Consider the following 22,969-nt stretch of genomic DNA (forward strand, 5'->3'; position numbering starts at 1 on the left):
CTCAGGGTATATGCCCAGTAGTGGGATTGCTGGGTCCTATGGTAGTTCTATTTTTAGTTTTTTAAGGAAACTCCATACTGTTCTCCATAGTGGCTGTATCAATTTACATTCTCACCAACAGTGCAAGGGGGTTCCCTTTTCTCCACACCCTCTCCAGCATTTATTGTTTGTAGATTTTTTGATGATGACCACAGTGGCCTCACTGTGGTCTTGATTTGCATTTCTCTAATGATTAATGATGTTGAGCATTTTTTCATGCATTTGTTGGCCATCTGTATGTCTTCTTTGGAGAAATGTCTATTTAGGTCTTCTGCCCAGTTTTGGATTGGGTTGTTTGTTTTTGTGATATTGAGCTGCATGAGCTGCTTGTATATTTTGGAGATTAATCCTTTGTCAGTTGCTTCGTTTGCAAATATTTTCTCCCATTCTGAGGGTTGTCTTTTCTTCTTGTGTATGGTTTCATTTGCTGTGCAAAAGCTTTTAAGTTTCATTACGTCCCATTTGTTTATTTTGGTTTTTATTTCCATTTCTGTAGGAGGTGGGTCAGAAAGGATCTTGCTATGATTTATGTCATAGAGTGTTCTGCCTATGTTTTCCTCTAAGAGTTTGATAGTGTCTGGCCTTACATTTAGGTCTTTAATCTATTTTGAGTTTATTTTTTGTATGGTGTTAGGGAGTGTTCTAATTTCATTCTTTTACTTGTAGCTGTCCAGTTTTCCCAGCACCACTTCTTGAAGAGGCTGTTTTTTGCCTCCTTTATCAAAGATAAGGTGACCATATGTGCATGGGTTTATCTCTGGGCTTTCTATCTCGTTCCATTAGTCTATATTTCTGTTTTAGTGCCAGTACCGTACTGTCTTGACTGCTGTAGCTTTGTAGTATACTCTGAAGTCAGGGAGCCTGATTCCTCTGGCTCCGTTTTTCTTTCTCAAGATTGCTTTGGCTATTCGGCGTCCTTTGTGTTTCCATACAAATTGTAAAATTTCTTGTTCTAGTTCTGTGAAAAATGCCATTGGTAATTTGATAGGGATTGCATTGAACCTGTAGATTGCTTTAGGTAGTATAGGCATTTTCACAATATTGATACTTCCAATCCAGGAGCATCGTATATCTCTCCATCTATCTTTGATTTCTTGCATCAGTGTTTTATAGTTTTCTGAGTACAGGTCTTTTGCCTCCTTAGGTAGGCTTATTCCTAGGTATTTTATTCTTTTTGTTGCAGTGGTAAATGGGATTGTTTCCTTAATTTCTCTTTCTGATCTTTTGTTGTTAGTGTATAGGAATGAAAGAGATGTCTGTGCATTAATTTTGTATCCTGCAACCTTACCAATTTCATTGATTAGTTCTAGTGTTTTCTGGTGGCATCATTAGGATTTTCTATGTAGAGTATCATGTCATCGGCAAACATTGACAGTTTTACTTCTTCTTTTCCAATTTGTATTCTTTTCTTTTTCTTCTCTGATTGCCGTGGCTAGGACTTCCAATACTACATTGAATAATAGTGGCGAGAGTGGACATCTTTGTCTTGCTGCTGATCTTAGAGAAAATGCTTTCAGTTTTTCACCATTGAGAATGATGTTGGCTGTGGGTCTGTCATATACGGCTTTTATTATGTTGAGGTAGGTTCCCTCTATGCCTACTTTCTGGAGAGTTTTTATCATAAACTGGTGTTGAATTTTGTCAAAAGCTTTTTCTGCATCTATTGAGATGATCATATGGTTTTTACTCTTTAATTTGTTAATATGGTGTATCACATTGATTGTTTTGCATGTACTGAAGCATCTTTCCATCCCTGGGATAAATCCCACTTGATCATGGTGTATGATCCTTTTAATGTGTCGTTGGATTCTGTTTGCTAGTATTTTGTTGAGGAGTTTTGCATCTATGCTTATCAGTGATATTGGTCTATAATTTTCTTTTTTTGTGATATCTTTGTCTGGTTTTGGTATCAGGGTGATGGTGGCCTCATAGAATGAGGTTGAGTGTTCCCCCCTCCACAGTTTTTTGGAAGAATTTGAGAAGGATAGATGTTAACTCTTCTATAAATATTTGATAGAATTCTCCTGTGAAGCCATCTGGTCCTGGACTTTTGTTTGTTGGAAGATTTTTAATTATAGTTTCAATTTCATTACCTGTGATTGGTCTGTTTATATTTTCTAATTCTTCCTGCTTCAATGTTGGAAGGTTGCACTTTTCTAAGAATTTTTCCATTTCTTCCAGGTTGTCCATTTTATTGGCATATAGTTGCTTGTAGTAGTCTCTTACGATCTTTTGTATTTCTGCGGTGTCAGTTGTAATCTCTCCTTTTTCATTTCTAATTTTATTGATTTGAGTCCTCTCCCTTTTTTTCTTGACGAGTCTGGCTAAAGGTTTATCAATTTTCTTTAACTTCTCAAAGAATGAGCTTTGAGTTTTATTGAACTCTGCTACTGTTTTGTTTGTTTCTATTTCATTTATTTCTGCTCTGATCTTTATGATTTCTTTCCTTCTACTAATTTTGGGTTTTCTTTGTTTTTTTTTTCTAGTTGCCTTAGGTGTAAGGTTAGATTGTTTATTTGAGATTTTTCTTGTTTCCTGAGGTAGGCTTGAATTGCTATGAACTTCTCTCTTAGAACTGCTTTTGTTGCATCCCATAGGTTTTGGATCATCGTGTTTTTGTTGTCATTTGTTTCTAGGTATTTTTTTATTTCCTCTTTTATTTCTTCAATGATCTATTGGTTATTTAGCAGCGCACTGTTTAGTTTCCATATATTTGTGGGTTTTACTGTTTTTTTCCTGTAACTGATTTCTAATCTCATAGCGGTGTGGTCGGAAAAGATGCTTGATACAATTTCAATTTTCTTAAATTTTCTAAGGTTTGATTTGTGACCCAAAACGTGATCTATTCTGGAGAACGTTCTGTGTGCAGTTGAGAAGAAAGTGTATTCTTCTGCTTTCGGGTGGAATGTCCTAAAAATATCAATTAAGTCTATCTGGTCTATTGTGTCATTTAAAGCTTTTGTTTCCTTATTTATTTTCTGTCTGGGTGATCTGTCTATTGGTGTAAGTGGGGTGTTAAAGTCCCCCACTATTATTGTGTTACTGTCGATTTCTCCTTTTATGGCTGTTAGCATTTGCCTTATGTATTGAGCTGCTCCTATGTTGGGTGCATAAATATTTATAATTTTTATGTTTTCTTCTTGGATTGATCCCTTGATCATTGTGTAGTATCCTTCATTATCTGTTGTAGCAGTCTTTATTTTAAAGTCTATTTTATCTGATATGAGTATTGCTACTCCAGCTTTCTTGTGATTTCCATTTGCATGGAATATCTTTTTCCATCCCCTCACTTTCAGTCTGTATGTGTCCCTAGGTCTGAAGTGGGTTTCCTGTAGACAGCACAGATAAGGGTCTTGTTTTTGTATCCATTCAGCCAGTCTGTGTCTTTTGGTTGGAGAATTTAATCCATTTACATTCAAGGTGATTGTATGTTCCTATTACCATTCTCTTAATTGATTTGGGTTTGTTTTTGTAGGTCTTTTTCTTCTCTTGTGTTTCCTGCTTAGAGAAGTTCTTTTTGCATTCATTGTAAAGCTGGTTTGGTGTTGCTGAATTCTTGTAGCTTTTGCTTGTCTGTAAAGCTTTTGATTTCTCCATCAAATCTAAATGAGATCCTTGCTGGGTAGAGTAATCTTGGTTGTAGGTTGTTCTCTTTCATCACTTTAAATATGTCCTGCCACTCCCTTCTGGCTTGCAGAGTTTCTGCTGAAAGATCAGCTGTTAACCTAAAATAATAATAACCATAAAATAATGTATGCACTGTCTGATATATACCTCTTATCATTACTAATAATAATCCATCAAGTACTTTCTCATAATTTCAAGTATTCACATCCTCACCGGTCTTTGAGGTAGGGAATATACAGTAATTCCTTTGATTAACCTAAGATCACATGGGAAGCAGGTGGTAGAGGTGGAACTTAGACCTGGAGACACAAACATCTCTACCCTCTGCCCACCCCACACCACCCCATGATGCTTTGATTGTCCAGTGCATGTGGGCCAGTCATTGGACATGAAAGCCCTTTGAGAAATGTCATCTAAATTCCATTTTTCTCTCTTCCAGAGAGACACACAAAATGCAAGCAAGAGAAGTAGAAAGCTCCCAAGGGCTCTAGGACAGTGTACCCTGGCCCAGGCAGGCCCTGTTCTATTTTAATGTCATGAGCAGGACCCATATGAGCCAAATAAGACCCCAGAATAGACTGTTCATTTACACATGGTGGTGGTGGGGGAGCATGAGTTGGAGATCTGCTCTTTGACCTGCCTGGCATTCATTTCCTAAATGTAAGCAACCTGTTTTCACTCCTGGTCCCAGGGATCCAGTGGGGCTGATCTCACCCACTCTGCTCCAGGGCTGGGCACATAATCTACACCTGGCCAATCAGCATTTTCTATCCTCTTGGCCAAGATGATTGCCTTTGGGTTGGGAATGTAACCCAAGCCAGGCCAATGAGACTCAATCCTGGAACTTTTACTGGAGATACTGGGAAAGAGGTTTTTCCTTTGAGCTGAGAGTTGCGAGCTATGTGGTTGAGGTAAGCCTGGAGCTTCCAAGGACAACCACCTGGCTGGAGCCTGCCTGAGAACGAAGACGGGCAAGAGAGGAGAGGCTGGCCTGGGACCTGTGGACCTATGGACCTATGGATGCTATTGGAGCCTACGAACCCAGCCATACCTGAACCCACCAAGTCTACCTGTGGATTTTCCAGTTACACAAGCCCAGAACTTCCACTGTGATCCTTAAGCCAGTTTGAATGGAGTTTCTGTCATTTTTTTCTGCAGGAAGTATCCTGAATGCTTGGAAAAGAGAGACTCTTTTCCTATCTTCCCTAGAGAAGATGACAAGCACTCCCCCAGCCTTGTTGTTCCTCTCCTCCTTAGCTGAGGCCAGTCCTGCTCTCTCAGCTAAAGGCATCATGGATTATTCTTCAGCATCACAGGCTGACACTGTGATGACCCTGTCTCCAACAATGACCTCAGGACTGAGGGATTTCAGTTGGAATGGGAGACAGCTGTGAGCAGAGGCTTTCTATGGAAAAGACTCAGCCTTTCTATTGCTTTGCTGACTCAGGCTTTCTATGGAAATCTCTCTTCATCGTTTTAAGCAATCAGACATCAGCTGTGACATTAAGCCAGCTTCCTACTATATAAGCCATCAACATGACAGTAGTATCCACTTCCCCAAAGCCAGGGTTTCATTCACTTATTCCCTGCACTCACCGGGTACCAGGCTTGTGACCGTTAGCTCATGTTCAGTAAATCACACAGCCGATGAGAAGGAAAAGTTGAAGTTTTGCAGAAACTAGGGCAGAGCAGTCCATAAATTTTTACTGACTTCACTTTTCTCACTCAAGTAAGTGTTTAATGAGGTAGAGAGAAATGTATCATCACAGGTTTGGAGTTATTCTCCGCCACTGGCCTTCCAGAGAGAGTCAAGCCATTTATTCCATAGCACAGGCTGGAAAATCAAACCATTTCAGGTGTCTGGTCTGTGTCCAGAGGGGCTGAATCTGTTTGTACTCATGCTGACCTTTCATCACGGAAGGAAGGCAACCCCCTGGGGGCTTTGTAGAGGCTAGTTTGTAAATCTAGCATCTGTCTATAAATGTGTTTTAATTTTCACCTCTCCCTCTTTGGCACCTCTCCACCTGCAGCTTTCTTCATATCTATTCTATTGGGAGGACAGGAATGAGTGGGCACAAATAAGAACTGGCCCAGTCCCTGGGGTCTGGCAGGACTTGCTTTGGGGCTGTGTACATGCGTATCTTGTTCTTTTTTCTATGCTCTTCCAACCTCCAGCCTTGGCTGGTTGGCTGGTTCCTATTCTTGGACTTGACTCTGAGCCTAATACTTCTGCACCTACAGCAGTGCCTGACACATAATAGCCACGCAATCCAGGCTAAGTTGATGCACAGCTCCAAAGGCCCCACTCCGATTTATTCTACATGGTGCTCCAGCGGTGCCATTTATACAGGAAACAATGTGAATGGGGCTCCCTGGAATTGGGCAACTCAACAACTGCATGCAATATATTGGGTTGGCCAAAAAATTTGTTCGTTGCCCGAACGTACTTTTTGGCCAATCCAATATTTTGCTGCTGAATAGACGAATGAATGGATGAATGCAATCCTGGTTGGTCACGCTTTGGCTTCTCTACTTGAACACCCCAGGTTCTCCTTTCCACTACCTTGCCTTTAACTTCTATTCACAAATCTTGACTGGATGGCATCAGCCTCTAGATGAATCCTGTTCCCATGCCAATCTGCTTTCCATTTAAGCAATTTGATTGCTTACTTTAGCTTCTGGACACGTTCTGCTCCAGCAGCCAATTATTTAGGGTTCCAGGCCCTCACCATCCTCCTGCAGATTTGTGGTTCCCTTTATCCCTTCTCCCCTATCTCTCTTTTACTCCTGCTTGATCCTGCATGTGGACTTTTGCTCCTAGAATGTCAAGGCACCAGGGTCAGTGGTTTTAGCTTCTTTGTTTCTTGTAGAAAAACAAATGTCAGAAATGGACAATCATTCAAGTCGGTCATTAAATTGTGGTCCATTTCTGACATTAGCTATGGTCGCAACGTTTCTTCTCTTATTTCCTTTGGTTCCTCAAACCCTACTGTGAGAACACCTCGTGCCTATTGGAACCTTGAGGTTCCCCACTGGGTTTAGGCACTAGCAAGTACCAAAACAAGTCTAAACGCCCTGGCTTCCAGCTTCCAAATCCTTCCATCATCTGGCAACATCTTACTCATCCAACCTGAGTTCCCACTCAATCCTGGCACAATTCCTTCTGTCAGTGCAGCCTTTTCCACCCCTCTCCAAGATGCCACATTCATTCCTCCTTCAAATGCACCTTCTCATCCAAATCTCACTCATCCCTCAAAGTCCAGCTCAACTTCCAGCTCTTTTAAGAAGTCTCCTATGGCCACTCCAGCCCTATTGATCTTCCTTTCTCCTTAAGTACAACTTGACATGCTTTGTATGCATCACAATATATCATCCATTCTTTCCTCTGTAAATCTTGCCCTCCTAACTAGCCTATACATTCCCTGGGAGCAGGGATCATGCCAGATGATTTCATTGACCTTCACATGGCCTCACACACATGATAATGTAAGCAAATAAACTTGACTAATCCTACCTCATGGTTAAATACCTAATATTTCTGGTGTATCTTCTTTTATTTTTTATAAATTTATTTATCTTTTATTTTTGGCTGTGTTGGGTCTTCGTTGCTGCACACAGGTTTTCTCTAGCTGCAGCGAGCAGGGGCTACTCTTCCTTGTGTTGCGTGGGCTTCTCGTTGCAGTGGCTTCTCTTGTTGCAGAGCACGGGCTCTAGGTGCGCAGGCTTCAGTAGTTGTGGCTTGTGGGCTCTAGAGCGCAGGCTCAGTAGCTGTGGCTCATGGGCTTAGTTGCTCCACGGCATGTGGGATCTTCCTGGACCAGGGCTTGAATCCGTGTCCCCTGCATTAGCAGGCGGATTCTTAACCACTGCGCCAACATGGAAGTCCCCTTCTTTTTTTTACCATTTTAAAAGCACTGGCTTTTTCAACTTTTCAGCATCACGTTGATGAGGACAATTGAACATATGTTTGCCAGGGCTGCAGAACAAACTAGAATACTCTCCTCTAAGCCCCTGCTGGAGCCTGTTACCTATACATAATGGTCACATGGGAAGAACATACCAAGCAATCAAGGTTCTGCGGATGATTTAATGCTCAAGTGGGGCTGTGGCATTTGTCAACAGCCACCAGTGTTCAGCAAATGTGCTTCTGGTCACTGAGCACCAGGACTATTGTAAAGCATTATCTCTGCTCTGAATGGGGCTGATGTTATGTAATAGACGGACAGAAGGTGGAAAAAGCAAAACACCAAGAAATAGACGAATGCCACTTTTCCTTTTTTAAAGCACCTTTCAGAGGACCTGGCTTATCGTTGGAGTTAAATTGAATTTCACTCCACCGACCCAGTTCTAAGTACACAGTCCCTCGGTACCTGGGAGGCCCCTCAGTTGCCAAAATCTGCAGATGCTCAAGTCCCTTATATAAAATATTGTATACAGTCTGGCTTCCTTTTCTGTGGGTTTTGCATCCATAGGTATGGAGGGCTGACTGTAGTTTCTTTTTCAGGCCTTGAGACTTCTGGGCAAAATGAAGAGGTGGTTGAACTGAATGCTTAAGTTAAGTTCAAGAAGTGATAGTCTTTCCTCTTCCCACCCTGGGAATAAGCTGAAAGTCTTCATTTTGTTCTTGCTTTTCCGATTAGCCAGTCCTCAACTTTCTATGCTCTGACCCTAAATTGACATACTAACATCCTGATGAAATCCCAGCCCTGTAGCTGTGGTTGGGGAAATGCTCTTACCCTGGTGGGTTATATGAGAAGCAATTTTTAAAAATATATATGAGAAGTCATTTTTAACAACTGTAGCTCCTACCACACCACACACACACACACACACACACTCACAGCTTGGGACTCCAGTCTTTCCCCAACCTGCTGCCTTCTTCATCCTTGCATTTCACACATTCCTTTCCAAACACAAAGCCCCTCCACCTGCAAGTTGCATAGAAGATGAAAAAGCAAGATGAAGGCTGAGGATAGAGGGGACTTGGCCCTGGGGAGGCGGGACGGTAGAGCATCCTGAGAGGCAGGCGGCAGGCTGTGGGTGGTAGGGCTCTGGAGCCAGACTGTCTGGGTTCAAACATTGCCTTTCCCACTTCCTACCTGTATCATCTTGAACAAACCACTGAGCTTTTCTGGGTCTGTCTGTAAATAGCAGGACAACAGTATTAGCCGTGTCTTGTGTGTTTGTGGTGACAATTAACTGAATCAATACATATGGAGCACTTGGAATAGTGCCTGGGACATGGTATGTGCCTAATCGGCATTATCATTGTCAGGGAAGGCACGTGAGTCCCCTCAGGACCAGGATAAGACCCACACGAGACAGAGATCAACAGCAAACAGTCTGACCCATTCCTGCACAAAATCTGCTCTATTCATTAATTTTATTTGGCAACTATTTACTGAGATCTAGTATGTGCCAGGCACAGAGAATACAGTCCCTGCCCTCGTGAGCTTACGGGCCAGCCTGTCTGTACCTGCACAGACTGGACGCTGGCTGTGCAGCATGGTGGCCAGCCCCCAGGAAGGTCCAGGAGTCCCTCACCATTACTCTCCCTCCTCGTCGATATATTTCCCACGTAGATTCCAGAATCAGCCACCCATCCAAATCCCAGAAAAACTCACCCCCTTGGCTCCCTGAGACGCCACACCCCTTCCTCTGCTTCTGCTTCCCTGAGCCACACCCTCCCTATTCCCATCTCATTTTAGCTGGTCCTTTGGTTCCCGAAGCATTTTCAGTGGATGTGACTTGCCTGTTCTGTTCTCCTTGCGCCGTCCTCACCATCGCCCTGTCGTTTCCTCGTCTTATCCCCCAGTCTGGGCCGTTGGCCTCAATTCTGCTTCCTAAGACACCAGCCGGCCAGCCACAGCACCCTCTCCATCTTCTGCCCCTGGCGGTGGCCTCCGACTGCAAAGCCATCCTCTTCGTTCGTCTCCTGGCATCAGTGAAAAGAGTGAGCCGAGACTGAGCCAGTGCGTGGAGCAGCCCGGGAGCCTGCCTCACGTCCAGAGCCTTCTCCATCTGTGCTCTCACGCCCACACTCCCCGTGCCCCCTCCGGTCCCGACTCCCCTGCCATTCCCGTCCACAGTTCTAGCTTCCTCAGGCTCTCTCCACCGCCTCTTTTCTCAGTGCTTAGAAAATGCACAGATTCTTTCATGCGTTGACTTTTTCACAACACCTACAAGTGCTAGTATGTGCTACATTTATGCTTCTAGGTTCTGGAGACGAAGCAACGAAGAACACAGCATCTCTACTCCTGTGGAGCTTCCACTGCAGTGTAGAGAGCTGGACAATAAACAAGCAAATAGCGTAGCGTGAAGGGTGAAGGATACAGCGAGTTGAAGCACAGCCCAGTGGCCCTGGGCCTGGGGCTGAACTGGGGAGGAGGGATGGAGGGACAGGGGGACAGGTCATGCCATAGAAGGGCCTCCTGTGGGTCAGGCTGTTTCATAATGATGAGGGACAAGCTGCGAAGGGCTCCCTTAAGGTGCTGCTTGGCCAATTTGAGGAATTTCTTGAGCCGGCTGCTGTACAGCACAACTGTCTGGAAATTGTTCTCCCAAATGTTCTTGGGCTGGGTGTGTGTTGTTACGTCAGGGAGCCTGCCACATTCTGCCCAGAATCACAGCGGGTCTGGCTGATAAGCAGTGCACTAGCTCATCCAGAAGACATGGTTCCATCTCTTGTCTGCAGATAGGGAGAGAGGAATGCCTTAGCTCTTGGCTCTACTGGCTGTTTTGGCAAATAAACACAAGAAAGGCTTCAGCCTGGCTCTTTTCACCGTATCTCCTCATCCAGGTCCAGGTAAGGAGGGATTTGGGAGAGGATTTGACTGAGCTGTTAATGGACTACTTCCCAACAATTGATCACGGGACAATCCAGGCTGGAAAAAGAACTCTGCTTCACGTTCATAACGAAGATATAAAAGGATTAAACTTTTACAATTTACCAGGTACTTTCATGTGCCTAATCTCAGTGGACATTCAACATATGTATGGCACAAAATCTGTTATAATTTATCTACCATTGAGCTAAATCTATTTTTTAGTTAGAATGGGGGTACACATTCTCTGCAAAAAAGTTCAGTTGTTGTTGCTTGCTTTTAGAGCCAGTTAAGAATTGTCTCAAACTACACTGGAGTTTTCCTATCTTGAAAAACATTTAAGGTCCTGGAGCAGCTAACTTTACATTCCAAATGAATTAATAATGGACCTCACAGAACATTCCCAGCAGAGATGTCCCAGCATACCAATCTTCATGTTCCTCAGGCTTGGAATGTGTAATTCTTCTACAAGCTACTTTCTGCTATGTGCAGCTCTATTTTGGGACTAGATTGCTTCTTTATATAGAAACCAGTACTCCTGTCCAATCAAGTGAGTACATGAGTCATTTGTGCATTTCCTAAAAACAATCGCATCAAATTTTTCTCATCTGCTATACATTTTCTTTTTCAGTCAGAAGGGAGATGCATTAACAATGCAGATATCTTGGTGAAAATCCTAAACTCTCATAGAATACTGCTAGAATGAAAATGTTTTTTGGCAGTGACTGAATTTCATGCTTGTTAAAGAAATGATCACATCACCATTTCCATGTTCACAAACCAAGTAACTTACATATCTCTGCTACCTTGGGGCCCCATTTCTATAATTCACACTATGACCCATGATATTTTAGATACTCCTGAATAGCCTGAGCCAGGGATGCTGATTAGGGCTTAGAAAGAATTTGATGGTTCCTGTGATTTTTGAGAGCCAGATAAAGCAACGAGAATCAGTGGCTTTGGCCCCAAACAAGGTTTCATTCCTCTTCATTCCACCATCCAGGTGATTCGGGGAATGGAGGGAAGTGAAGCTTGTTCTCTCATAACATAGGTGGATATTTATGAAGTTTTGATTTCCTTTTAGCTTCGAACATTATGCTAAGGAGTTGAGGCTCTGAGGAGAGGCTTTGTCTTCTCTGCAAAGACAAATAAGGAGGCCTGAAGTGTCCTTAGGTGAACTTTCAAGCACCCCAAGGGAAAGTCGGAGGGCAAATATTAGATGTGTCCAATCTACATAGGAATTTGGAACCAAAGATTCTGCTCAACAATTGGCTCAGTTGTCTGAATCTTTCTGAACCATTTCTGCTTGTGCGTATCACCTGATCCCAGTAGCCCGTCAAGTGTCCCAAGAGCAATCGTTTCTGGGGAACTGATACTTATTCCCCTCGGCTCCTTAGTCTTCTGTACAAATGATGGGTTGGAGAGAGAAGGGGCAGGATCCTTGTATGCTTGAAGGGTTCTTTCCACTGGAGAAAAGAAGAAGAAAATGATCTCAGAGAAAATCAGCACTGCCTAGCTCCAATATTTTAAGACCTTTCATTTAATGACGAGAACTCCTAACCATGGCTTTATCAATAATGCAGTCCTGTCAGTTCCTAATGCTCAACGTTTTAAAAGGCTTTGGGAAAATGGGCCCTGTGAGTTTTCCTACTCTCCGTGAAAACACAGCGAAAATTCCCTAGCTGTTCCAAGTAATGTTTAAAACTTGAATATATTCTGAGTTATTGCCACCAGATTACTTATCAAATAGGTCTTCTGTGTTGCCAGAAAAACGACTTAGGCGATTAAGACTTAAATCATTGAGAGGAGAAGAAAATCTCAGATTTTGCCCTGAATGAAAAGGAGAATTATTTCCACTTTTTCTTTTACCTTCAGTTTATATATTACATTGAAATAGAGAAAGAGGGCGGAGGAAACCTTCCAGAATAAGAAAGATAAAACCTGATAGAGTAGCAAGGGAATATAACTGTAGAACACTAGTCCTTCTTTCTCCCTGAGTGTGGAAAGGGAGGGGGGAGTGTGGGCCATTTGCTACCATAGAAACCGACCAAGGTATGTGGAGGGGAGGGGAGGGAAGGCCCATTAGAGGAACTTAAAGATCTTACTTTTTTCAAAGTTAAAGTGTTCTGGTCAGTTGGTGATCTTTCTAATGGCAAGAGGTGTGTGTGTGTGTGTGTGTGTGTGTGTGTCTGTGTCTGTGTGTGTGTGTTGTGTTCTTTTTATTTGAGTTCCCATCTGCCTTCCCTCCTTTGCCTTTTGAACTTAGTGATTCTTTCATCCCAGCCTCTACTAAAAAGAAGGTTGACAATTTAAAAAAAATCATCCCATCCCCACTGTGTACCAGGCATAGCTCTCTGTAGCGGAATCCACAGAACTGTAAGACATCCAACACATGGTGCACAGAGCCATTGGGTGAAAACCTTCTATTATGCTTACTTCTATCTGTTTCTATTTCCACACTTACAGAGCTCTTAGAAAATGAGCAGCTCAAGATGAATTCTCTCCCCTCTTTCATCCAGATGCTGCTTCTGAGCCATGGTTCTTTTTAATTTTTAAAATTGAATGATAAAAACTCTATTACAAGTCATCCTCAGTGAAGATGCAGGCGACGCATCTCCGGTGTTTCCTGTTCCTTTACACGTCCGTGCATAGGCAAGCACCTTTCCTTTTCCCTTATCAGTCCTTTAATCCTTTCCAAACTACTATGGAAGGCAAAGGAGCAATGGATCAGGTGTTTGGAAAGCTGGTGAGGATGCCAATGTCTGCCTTTCAGGAAGGGGGCTCTAGGAGAAAAGATAACAGCTCAGTGTAAATGTGCTGCTGTGGGGCTTCCCTGGTGGTGCAGTGGTTGGGAGTCCGCCTGCCGATGCAGGGGACGCGGGTTCATGCCCCGGTCCGGGAAGATCCCACATGCCGCAGAGTGGCTGGGCCCATGAGCCATGGCCGCTGAGCCTGCGCTTCCAGAGCCTGTGCTCCGCAACGGGAGAGGCCACAACAGTGAGAGGCCCGCGTACTGCAAAAAAAAAAAAAAAAAAAAAAAAAAGTGCTGCTGTGGATGGGGAGTACTTCCCATCACTTGAAGAATTCTAGATTAGGTTGGACAATCTCTTAGCAGGGATATTGCAGGAGAAAGTTGGACTAGATGCCCTTTCACATATATATATACATATATATATATTTTTAATAGATTATTTTTCGAGCAGTTTTAGATTCACAGCAACATTGAGCAGAAGGTACAGACTTCCCATATGTAGCCCGTGCCCCACCCCCCAGACACAGAGCCTCCCCAGTTATCAACATCCCTCACCAGAGTGGTACATTTGTTTCAACTGATGAACTTACAGTGACACATCACCGTCACCCAAAGCCCATAGTTTACATTAGGGTTCGTTCTTGGTGTTGTACATTCTATGGGTTTGGACAACTGTATAAAGACATGTAACCACCACTGTAGTATCATACAGAGTAGTTTCACTGCCCTAAAAATCCTCTGTGCTTCACCTGTTCATTCCTCCATCCCTGGTCCCCATGGGCAACCACTGATCTTTTTGCTCTCTTCTTAGTTTTGCCTTTTCGAGGATGTCATAAAGTTGGGATCATACAGTATGTAGCCTTTTCAGATTGGCTTCTTTTACTTAGTCATATGCATGTAAGCTTCTTCCATGGCTTTTCGTGGCTTGATAGCTCATTTCTATCTAGTGCTGAATATTCCGTTGTCTGGATGTACTAATATCCTTTCAGTTGTGTGTGTATTTCTATAGATTGCAGGATATGGCTGAGTTCAGATTTCTGAATGAGGGATGTTGCTGATGCTTGTGCAGAGACCACAACTGTACACAAACAGGGTGTGTGAAACCGTGTTCAGTTCAGGTGACAGAGATCCAACTCAAACTAGCCTAATCTCGAAAGCAACTGTGTTGACCCCTGTAACTGGGAATTTCAAGGAGTGAGTCAGGATTTTCAGGTATGGCTGAATGCAGAGCCAGAAAAGATGCCATCAGGGTCCTGCCTCTCTGCCTGTCAACTATGCTTTCTTGTGGGTTGGCTTCATTCTGAGGCAGACTTCCCCACATGGTGGCAGGATGGTTACCTGGAGCTCCAGGCTCACCTTCTACCAGCTGATTAACATCAGTGCAAATGAAGCACCCCTTCCCCCAGCAAAACTCTCAGGGAGATATTTCACTGGCCCAGCCCTGAATGAATCCCTGAGGCTTATTGGTATCTACTCCTGCAGTTAGGGATTGGTATCTCCCCATTGCCATCATCAGAGCAACATGAGAATGGGGCAGGGGAGTTTTCCGAAGGAAAGTTGAGGTGCTCTCACTAAAGAATGGAAAAGGATCTGAGCAAGCGACATCAGTAAATACTCCCTGTGCCAGACAGTAGGAAAAGAGTTCAAAAAAGCACAGAGGGGTGTCAATACAGAGTACATAAAAGCAACGAAAATAGTGGTCTTGAACAGTGGTCTCAAAGCAATCAGTTGAAAAAGAATCTCATTATACTCTTTTATAATTGAAAATTAAATGTAAGGTAGGGCCCAAACTCTCCTTTTTTGGGCCCCTATGTTCTTTGGGATGCTGGAAAAGTATGGAGGAAATGGTGGGTTCACACTCACCTTCCTTTCCATTTCTATTGTGTTAGGTTAACCAGAGGTGGGTGCTGAGAGAGAGAGAACAGTTTAACCACCATAGCATGGCATCACTGGAGACCACCTCACTATGAACATCCTGGATATTTTCTGTGTTAGTCATCCTTTTCAGATTTGGCTCTGTCTTTTATAGGATATATGACCTTGAAGGAGTTTTAAAGCAAGATTTTGTTTCCTCATTTATAAAATGGAAGGGTGGTGAATTCCAGATGGCCACAAATTCTTTGACATTACTCCCCTCTAAAGGTGGGATCTATGCCCCTTGCCCTTTAATCTGGGTGGGCTCTGGGACTGACCATCAGAATATAGCTGAAGTGATGCTGTGCCAGTTTCCATGCACTGGCCTTAAGAGATTGACAGCTTCTGCTTCCTTTCTTAGAATACTCCTTCTAAGGGAAGCCACCTGCCATGCTGTGAGGGGGCCTGAGCTAACCAAAGTGGGAGGCAGGCAGGGAGAGATGCTGGCCAGTCCCAGCTGTTCCAGCCATTCCAACTGAAATGCAGACATGTCACTGAAGAAGGCATCTTGGACATCCAAAGCAGCAACAGAAAACTGCAACAGGAAGTAATGATGACACCTACCTCTTAGGAAGAGGTAAAAGGTAAAAGGAGATTTTTGTTTGCTAAATCCCTAGCCCACAGCCTGAAATAAAACAAGCCTTCAATGTATATCAGTTCTCCTGCCCCTTCCCCTTCCTTTTTATTAATTCTATGAATTTCTTAGAAGGAATAACTCTCGTGGCATCCACTGAGGCATGGAGGTGGGCTATTTGTTAGATGTTTGGAATTTGAAGAGCTTTTCTCCATCTTTCTCTCTTTTCTGTGTTCTTTAAAGCACAGCCAGATCTCTTAGACCTAAAATAAGAATACCAAATTCAGCCTCTGTGTTTCAGACAGAAGAATCACAGGCTTGGTACAGCTCATGGTACTGAAAACCAAGCCCCAGAAGCTAAAATGATTCAAAGCAAAATTCCCCTTGACAACTTTCGTCATGTCTCTGTGTGGTGTGTGTGTGTGTAAAAAGCAGTTAAACAAAAACTTTAGACTACATAATTATTTTACCACATAAGCATGACAGAATTACAGGCTTTTTTTTCCTGGGGGGGGGGGCGTTGAAAAGTACATGGTTACCTGTAATTATAGTCTTGCTAAGTTTGATTTTATGGCAAAAAACATAGTGCATTTTTGCAATTTTTATGAAGAGCAAAATTCAAGTTTGACTCAAACCATGCAGAAAAATATAGTGCATTTTGGATATACTCTTTTCCCTTCTGACTCAAATGGCTGAATTTCTTTCATTCCTGTGACCTCCCCAGAAGTCAACCTTTTCTTGTGTTTATTGTTAAGGTTGTGCACCTTGCTAATTATGTTGCCCATCCTAGAAGACTTGCTGCTGAGTCATTTGAGATTACTCTCCTATTTCGTCCTTGAATTCCTGCAAACATCTAAACCGTGATAGGCCCCAGGGTTCATCTCAACGTCTGAACTGGGTCTACATCATAAATTCTGTGAAATACCTGGTCAATTAAGTCAAGGTTGCAAGGGGGAGTCAAACTAGATGCCTGACATGTGTAGATAAGGGAATTGGTTTACTTTACTTTTACGTTTCAACCTTTAATGTGGGTGTGGACCCAGTGCCACAGTGTTTGCTGTCATTTGCCTTAAGGATAAAAGCCTCTGGAACATTTGGGGGCCCACCAGTTTAGGAGGGTGGGAAGGAGAGGGGGCGAGATGGAGGGAATGGGGAGGTGGTCAGCCTGAGTGTCTGGTGACATTTTACAGCAGTTCCAGCCACAGAATGTTGCTTGGATGGGGAATTCAGCCTACCATTGAAGATGTCTTTCTGTGGTGGGAATGTAAGGGGTGGAGCTTGGGATTTTATGAGTGCAAATTGGCATCAAGTCACTTAAGTAAACTTGCCATTCCTCATAACCAGAGACTAAGTGCAGACCCTTTCTGATATCTGCCTCCCATCTAGTCAGTATCCAGAGACAGCTGGGGTAACTGTTTCTTTCCTTTTCACAGCTCTTGGAGGAGGTGTGAGTGCATGTGAGGCGCTAGAAAGCTTGTTCTATAATTACTTCTAGATTTGCCTCTGGGTATGCTGTACATGCACTCGACCGTATGTGTGTTCACGTGATCTTGTCAGAGGGTGAGTGATCCGCCACCCTGCCAACAAGAGCTAGAGCAAACTGGGTGACTTTATTTTTCCCCAAAGTTAAAGTCACATTTCAGGGAAGTGGGTACGGGGGCCTTTGTTACTGATTGCCACTGTAGCCAAATCTATGATCCGGGATGCCACTCCGGATGCACCCGAGTCAGTGCAATCACGCCCCAAATTAAGGAGACAGGCACGAAGCCGGGCAGCCAGACGGGCGACCCCGAGCGCTCACACCCTCGAGGCCCCGGCCTCCCGGGCGCAGGTTCCCTGAGGGTGGGCGGAGCTGGGCCGACCGGTGCGGGGAGTAGGCGGGCGGGTTGGGCATCCGGGCGGGTGCAGATGCCTGGGAATGCTAATGGGGGTCCGAGGCCGCGCTCTTCGGGGACGGCAGGCAGACAGGCCAAGAGGCATCCCCCACGGCCGCCCCCAGACCGAGCTCCGCTTCCCGGAACCGAGGCGCCCCCAACCCTACAGCCACAGCATGTGCCCCGTCCCGGCGCAGCGGAACCCCGGCCCGTGCCCAGCGCCGCCCTGCCCGGCGCCGCCCTCCTGGGCGGCCGCCATTGGCTGCGCCGTCGGCTCCTGCCCACCCGTTGCCTCCTGTTGCCGGCTGCCCCATTTTCTCCGAGCCTCACGGGGCCCTGCACTGGCTCCGGGCGACCCCAGGGGCGTGGCGCGCGCGGAGAGGCGCCGGGGGCGGGGTCTCGCGCAGGGCGCCCAGGGATTGGCCGCGGGAAACAAGGGGTGGGGCCGGCCCCGGAGAAAACAGCGCGCGCGCAGCCCTGCTGCAGTCCCAGCCTGGAACCCGAGCCAGCCTGAGTCTCCTGCCGTGCCCGCTCCGGGGCTTTCTTTTTTTCTTTCCTTCTTTTTTTTTTTTTTTTTTTTTTTTAAATACCGCGGAGCCCCCTGCCCGGTCCCCCAGCCCGCTCCTGCGCAGCGCGAGCCTCTTCTTGTCTCGCAGGTTCCGTCCCGCGCGGTGAAGCCCCTGCCGAAGCGGCGATGCGCCTCATTCAGAACATGTGCACTATCGCCGAGTACCCCGCTCCGGGCAGCGTAGCCGCCGCCGATTGCTGCCTGGCGGCGGCGGGCCGCCGCCTGGTCAAGATCGCTGTGGTGGGCGCCAGTGGCGTGGGTAAGACAGGTGAGTCTTAGCGCTCCGGCGAGAACCCGCTTACCTCCGGGGCTGGAGTTGGGCGGCCCCCACTGAGAGTTGCGGTTAAACGAGGGGTGGGGGAGAGGTGGGAGCTGCAGCCGGATCGCCCACCCTCTCCTACTGATCCGCTGACCCTCGGGAGGGACCTCAGCCATCTTCGTTTCCACTCCCGTCCTTCATCAGATGAGGGAAACAAACTGCTGATGGCCAGACGACCCTCTACACCACGGACACAACTGGGATTCGAATTTTGGGGTTCTTGAGCCTCTGGCAGTCCCTGGCACAGAATGGGGAGTTAGTGAACGTAACTTCTCCTGGAGATCTTTAAGGTTAGGAAAGACATTTGTCTGCGGGAAGGCTTAGGTGTGGCTCAGCCGGGCTCCGAGGATGGTGGTGGACCAAATGACCCATCCAGCTGGACAGAGCCATAATTCACGACGCCTTCCAGCCCCCTCCCCGTCGCTGCAGGATAGGAATTTCACGTGGTGGTCGGCTGGCTTTCTCTGAGAGTTGCTTTTTAGGTTGGGGGAGGGGTGGAGACCAACCTAACTTCTTGTGCCAAGGTTAACTCTCTTTCCCTTCTCTTCTCTGACCTGCAGCTCTGGTGGTCCGGTTCCTCACCAAACGATTCATCGGTGACTATGAAAGAAATGCAGGTGAGGAAATGTATTTGAGGAAAATGCTGTCAGCTTGTACCAGTACTGCTGTTCCCTTTTTTTTTTTTTTTCAGTGTCTACCAGGCAGGTTCCTTCAGAGTGACAGTCTGAGCACTGGGATCCTGCCACTTCCAACTTCCCTTGCCCCCGTCCCGTGCTCCCCCCCTTCCCATAACTGCCATCTGGCCTCATTCCATTCCAAGCCCATTCATCATTTTATCAAGTGCCTGAAAGTATTCCCCTTGGTATGTTTTAACTATAGGGACCCCAGTTGGAAGCACCCTTTGTACTCAAGAGCCTCTCCCTTCAAAACACTCCTGCAAAAGTCATAAAAAAAAAAAAAAAAAAGATGGCCAGCTCCTCCCCCTACCCCTCGCCCTCTCTGCTGGCTGCCTTTCAGAGGTGACCTTTTAAAGCAAAGGCCAAAGGAGAGCAGTTGTAAACCTAAAGTTCTCTTTTCTTAACAAAGAAAAATAACTAAATGGTAAAATTTTAGGAGGAGAGTTCCTGAATAAATGATAGAACACTTTTTCAATCCCTATGTTTAAGAATATCCACTGGGGAGGCTTAAGGGCTTTCTACCTATGCTCTGTTAGCAAATTGTTTAATTCCTTAGACCATGTGAAGTACCTACAGGGGATTATTTGGAACGCACTATATAAACCATCCCAAGATAAGGCATGGCAGCCTGTGCTTTGATGTAGAGTCAGCTATGTTATGTTACACTTATATTCCAACTGATAATGTTGGTTGTGAATTTATTAACAACATTTGCCCACCAAACCATTATATCTAATAGCTAGAATATAAATTTATGCCAAAGAGCGATAAGTACTAAAATAAAACAAATTCCACACATGCTGAACAAGAAAAATTTTTTTCAAGGAAATTCTCTAAACATGGAATCTTCATTTAAAATTCGACAGCTAAGGTTCCCAAAATGTACAAGCTTTGTCCTAGTTTTAATAAACCTGCTAATACGGGGTTAAAATTGCAGTTGTTTAAAAAAAAAATCTGAAATAAGCCCATTAAACAGAACAAACTACAGCATATTTTTGTGCATTGGTTCAGGTTATAATTTCTAAGTTAAAAAAATATCCCACAATGTTTTAAAAGTTGTACAAGAAGGAAGGACATAATCTTTTTTTTTTTTGAAATTTTGCCTTTATAGGTAATCTCTATACCAGACAAGTCCAAATAGAAGGTGAAACCCTGGCTATTCAGGTTCAAGACACTCCAGGTATTCAGGTGAGTATCTGAGATATGTGACTAGATCAAAGGGGAGTCTGCTTGGCCGTGGAATTGTCTGATTGTTTTCAAAGTACCTCATGCTGAAGGAGGAGAGAGACTTGGGGAGTCACTAGGTTTCTATATATTGTTTGACACTTCAGTTGTATCTGGCTGTTGGTCAGTCTTAGCCTGGCTTAATTTGGGAGACTTGGCTAAGGGGCAGAAATCTTCTTAGGAGGATTCTACCCAGCAGGAAAGACCAAACCAAACACACTTGGATTTGGCAAAATGCCCTTGCTATGGTTAAAAAGGTCAGTTTTTACATTTGTGTTTTTGGCATTAGAAATCAAACATCTAGGTAGAGTCTCCAAACACTTGGAATCATTTTTATATGGTGGAAAGTTACGCTATAGACAAAGAGCCATGTGCATGTGTGTGTGTAGGTTTTTTTTTCCCCTCTTGAACTGGGCAGTTATCCAGGTTTAAATGCTTCCAGCTCCTATCTTTACTTCTCCAGACTTACTGTCTAGCCAGTTAATTTCCCATTTTATGCAACTACAAAGTCTCTCTGCATGGAGTTCTCTGCAGGTCAATTTTCCACTCGAGTGTGGTGAGCTGCTCTGTTATTTATTCCAGCTCTGTGCAGCTGGATCAACATATTGTCGAGAAAGCTGAAGCGTGGGGGGGATAGAACTTGTTTACGGCCTGCAACCTGGTGTTCCCGCTAAGGGCTTTTTGAATTCTCTCTCCAGCTGAGCCAGGGCTCTCTCCGGCCCTCACCCTTCACCTTGCCGTCATCTCTTTCAGGTCCACGAGAACGGCCTGAGCTGCACCGAGCAGCTGAATAGATGCATCCGCTGGGCAGACGCCGTGGTGATCGTCTTCTCTATCACCGACTACAAGAGCTACGAACTCACCGGCCCGCTCCACCAGCACGTGCAGCAGCTGCACCCGGGCACTCGGCTGCCCGTGGTCGTCGTGGCCAACAAGGCCGACCTGCTGCACATCAGGCAGGTGGACCCTCAGCTCGGACTGCAGCTGGCCAGCATGCTGGGCTGCTCCTTCTACGAGGTGTCCGTCAGCGAGAACGACAACGACGTCTACAGCGCTTTCCACGTGCTGTGCAAGGAAGTGAGTCACAAACAGCAGCCCAGTGGCACGCCAGAGAAGCGACGGACCTCCCTCATCCCCCGGCCCAAGTCCCCCAACATGCAGGACCTGAAGAGGAGGTTCAAGCAAGCCCTCTCTGCCAAAGTCAGGACTGTCACCTCTGTCTGAAGCCGAGCTGCTCAAGGGGGTTTGGTTTTCCCGGGAAGAGGCCCGAGGTTCTGCAGGAATGTTGGATGCTGGCAGTTATTCATGGTTCCAGGAAGGGCTGGAGCAGAGGGGCCGGCAGGGCCCATGGAACTGCTGCAGACGGGGAAGCGTTGTCCTGAGCAGGGGGACAGAACTGATGCAGCGTGAACGAGCCCACCGCCACCCTCCGAATATGTGAAATGGCCTCCATGTCTTTTCCTCTGGAGTGGGGACGGGGCACGATCGCTGGGGATTTTGTTAACTACCTTGTAAATGACAGTCAGTTGTAATTTCAGCCAATATATTGATGTGATTTACATTGGGAATGAAAGAATGGATTAAGCATTCACAGGCTTTCCTCTTTTTTTTTTCTTCTTTCTTTCTTTTCCTTTTTTTGTTTTTCCCTCCTCCCAAGAGGAAGAATTGCTTTTCTTACACGAGTATATGTGTCTCTGGAATACGCTTCCTTATAGAATGCCCTTCTAACCTGAAGGATATCCAGATTTCTTTTTCTTTTAAAGAACAAGGAGAAAATACTACCCCACCCCACTAAAAAGGGTGGAGTTTATGGGCCGAATGTTATATATACAGACATGTGTAAGCTTGTGGGCCTGCATCCTCCTGACATGGGGTGAGTATGCTGAGTTGGGTACCTGTTGAGTGGTTGAGAACACAAACTCTTCAGCCCCAGACTTTGAGTAACTGTGAGACTGTATAATTTTTTTTTAAAATCGTTGCATCAGGTACAGAAAAACAAAATGTGTCCATTTATTTTGGTCTGATTTGTGTAAACACAGCAATGACGCTGGGTTGTTTCTAGACCTGGCCGAGTTGTGGCTTAACTACGGAAACACTATCTTAAAGCAAGTGAACAGATGCAGGGGTGACCGCCAAATCTCCTACACAGATGCACTTTAAAAAGCCACTCATGCTTTTGGCTTAAACTGTAATTAATTTATTTTATGTACAATAAAGCTCATTTTAAAAGAGCAGACGTCTGACTTGGTCTTAATTGAAACGTTCACCTTCTGTCCTTCAGACAAAGTATTACTCAGCACCTTGTACTTCTTGGGCACGTCGAGTCGGGCATGATACCTTCCTGGGATGAGCACTGAAGTCTCACAACAAACCACTGAAGTGCATTCTATTCTTATCCCCATTTTACAGATGAGGTAACAGGCTTGAAAACAAGTTAAATAACTTGTCAAAGGCCCCGCCCTGCGAGAGTTGTAAATTGTAATTTGCTGCTTTCTAGTCAAGAGTATAGCACATCTCCTATTCAGTTCCTTCCTGATCCTCCAGGTAAACCTAAGACAAATGTCTGGCCCTATATTT

General features: G+C 45.0%; 1 protein-coding gene and 1 long non-coding RNA gene across 2 annotated transcripts in view; both read left to right on the top strand.

Annotated features, from left to right (window-relative positions):
* Window positions 1-15,561, top strand: part of LOC309796028 — a 29,098-nt gene extending 13,537 nt beyond the window's left edge. Inside the window, exons 2-3 of the long non-coding RNA XR_014292404.1 lie at window positions 10,466-10,619; window positions 15,518-15,561. This is a non-coding gene — a long non-coding RNA (uncharacterized lncRNA). The remainder of the gene's footprint in view (window positions 1-10,465; window positions 10,620-15,517) is intronic.
* A 2,464-nt stretch (window positions 15,562-18,025) lies between these two features.
* RASL11B (RAS like family 11 member B) lies at window positions 18,026-22,624 on the top strand. The gene is made up of 4 exons (XM_082607880.1): window positions 18,026-18,440; window positions 19,052-19,108; window positions 20,280-20,356; window positions 21,146-22,624. Exons 1-4 carry the CDS (start codon window positions 18,299-18,301, stop codon window positions 21,614-21,616), a joined length of 747 nt encoding a protein of 248 aa, XP_082464006.1. The 5' UTR covers window positions 18,026-18,298; the 3' UTR covers window positions 21,617-22,624.
* Window positions 22,625-22,969: the final 345 nt, after the last annotated feature.

Source organism: Mesoplodon mirus (assembly GCF_964341445.2).
Source record: "Mesoplodon mirus genome assembly, chromosome: 2".
Classification (NCBI taxonomy): Eukaryota; Metazoa; Chordata; class Mammalia; order Artiodactyla; family Ziphiidae; genus Mesoplodon; species Mesoplodon mirus.

Excerpts from the sequence above, each read along its gene's own strand:
- RASL11B (XM_082607880.1), top strand. The coding sequence starts at position 18,299 with ATGCGCCTCATTCAGAACATGTGCACTATCGCCGAGTACCCCGCTCCG. Across the intron at positions 18,441-19,051 it reads CAGTGGCGTGGGTAAGACAG|CTCTGGTGGTCCGGTTCCTC; the intron begins GTGAGTCTTAGC and ends TCTGACCTGCAG. Across the intron at positions 20,357-21,145 it reads AAGACACTCCAGGTATTCAG|GTCCACGAGAACGGCCTGAG; the intron begins GTGAGTATCTGA and ends CATCTCTTTCAG.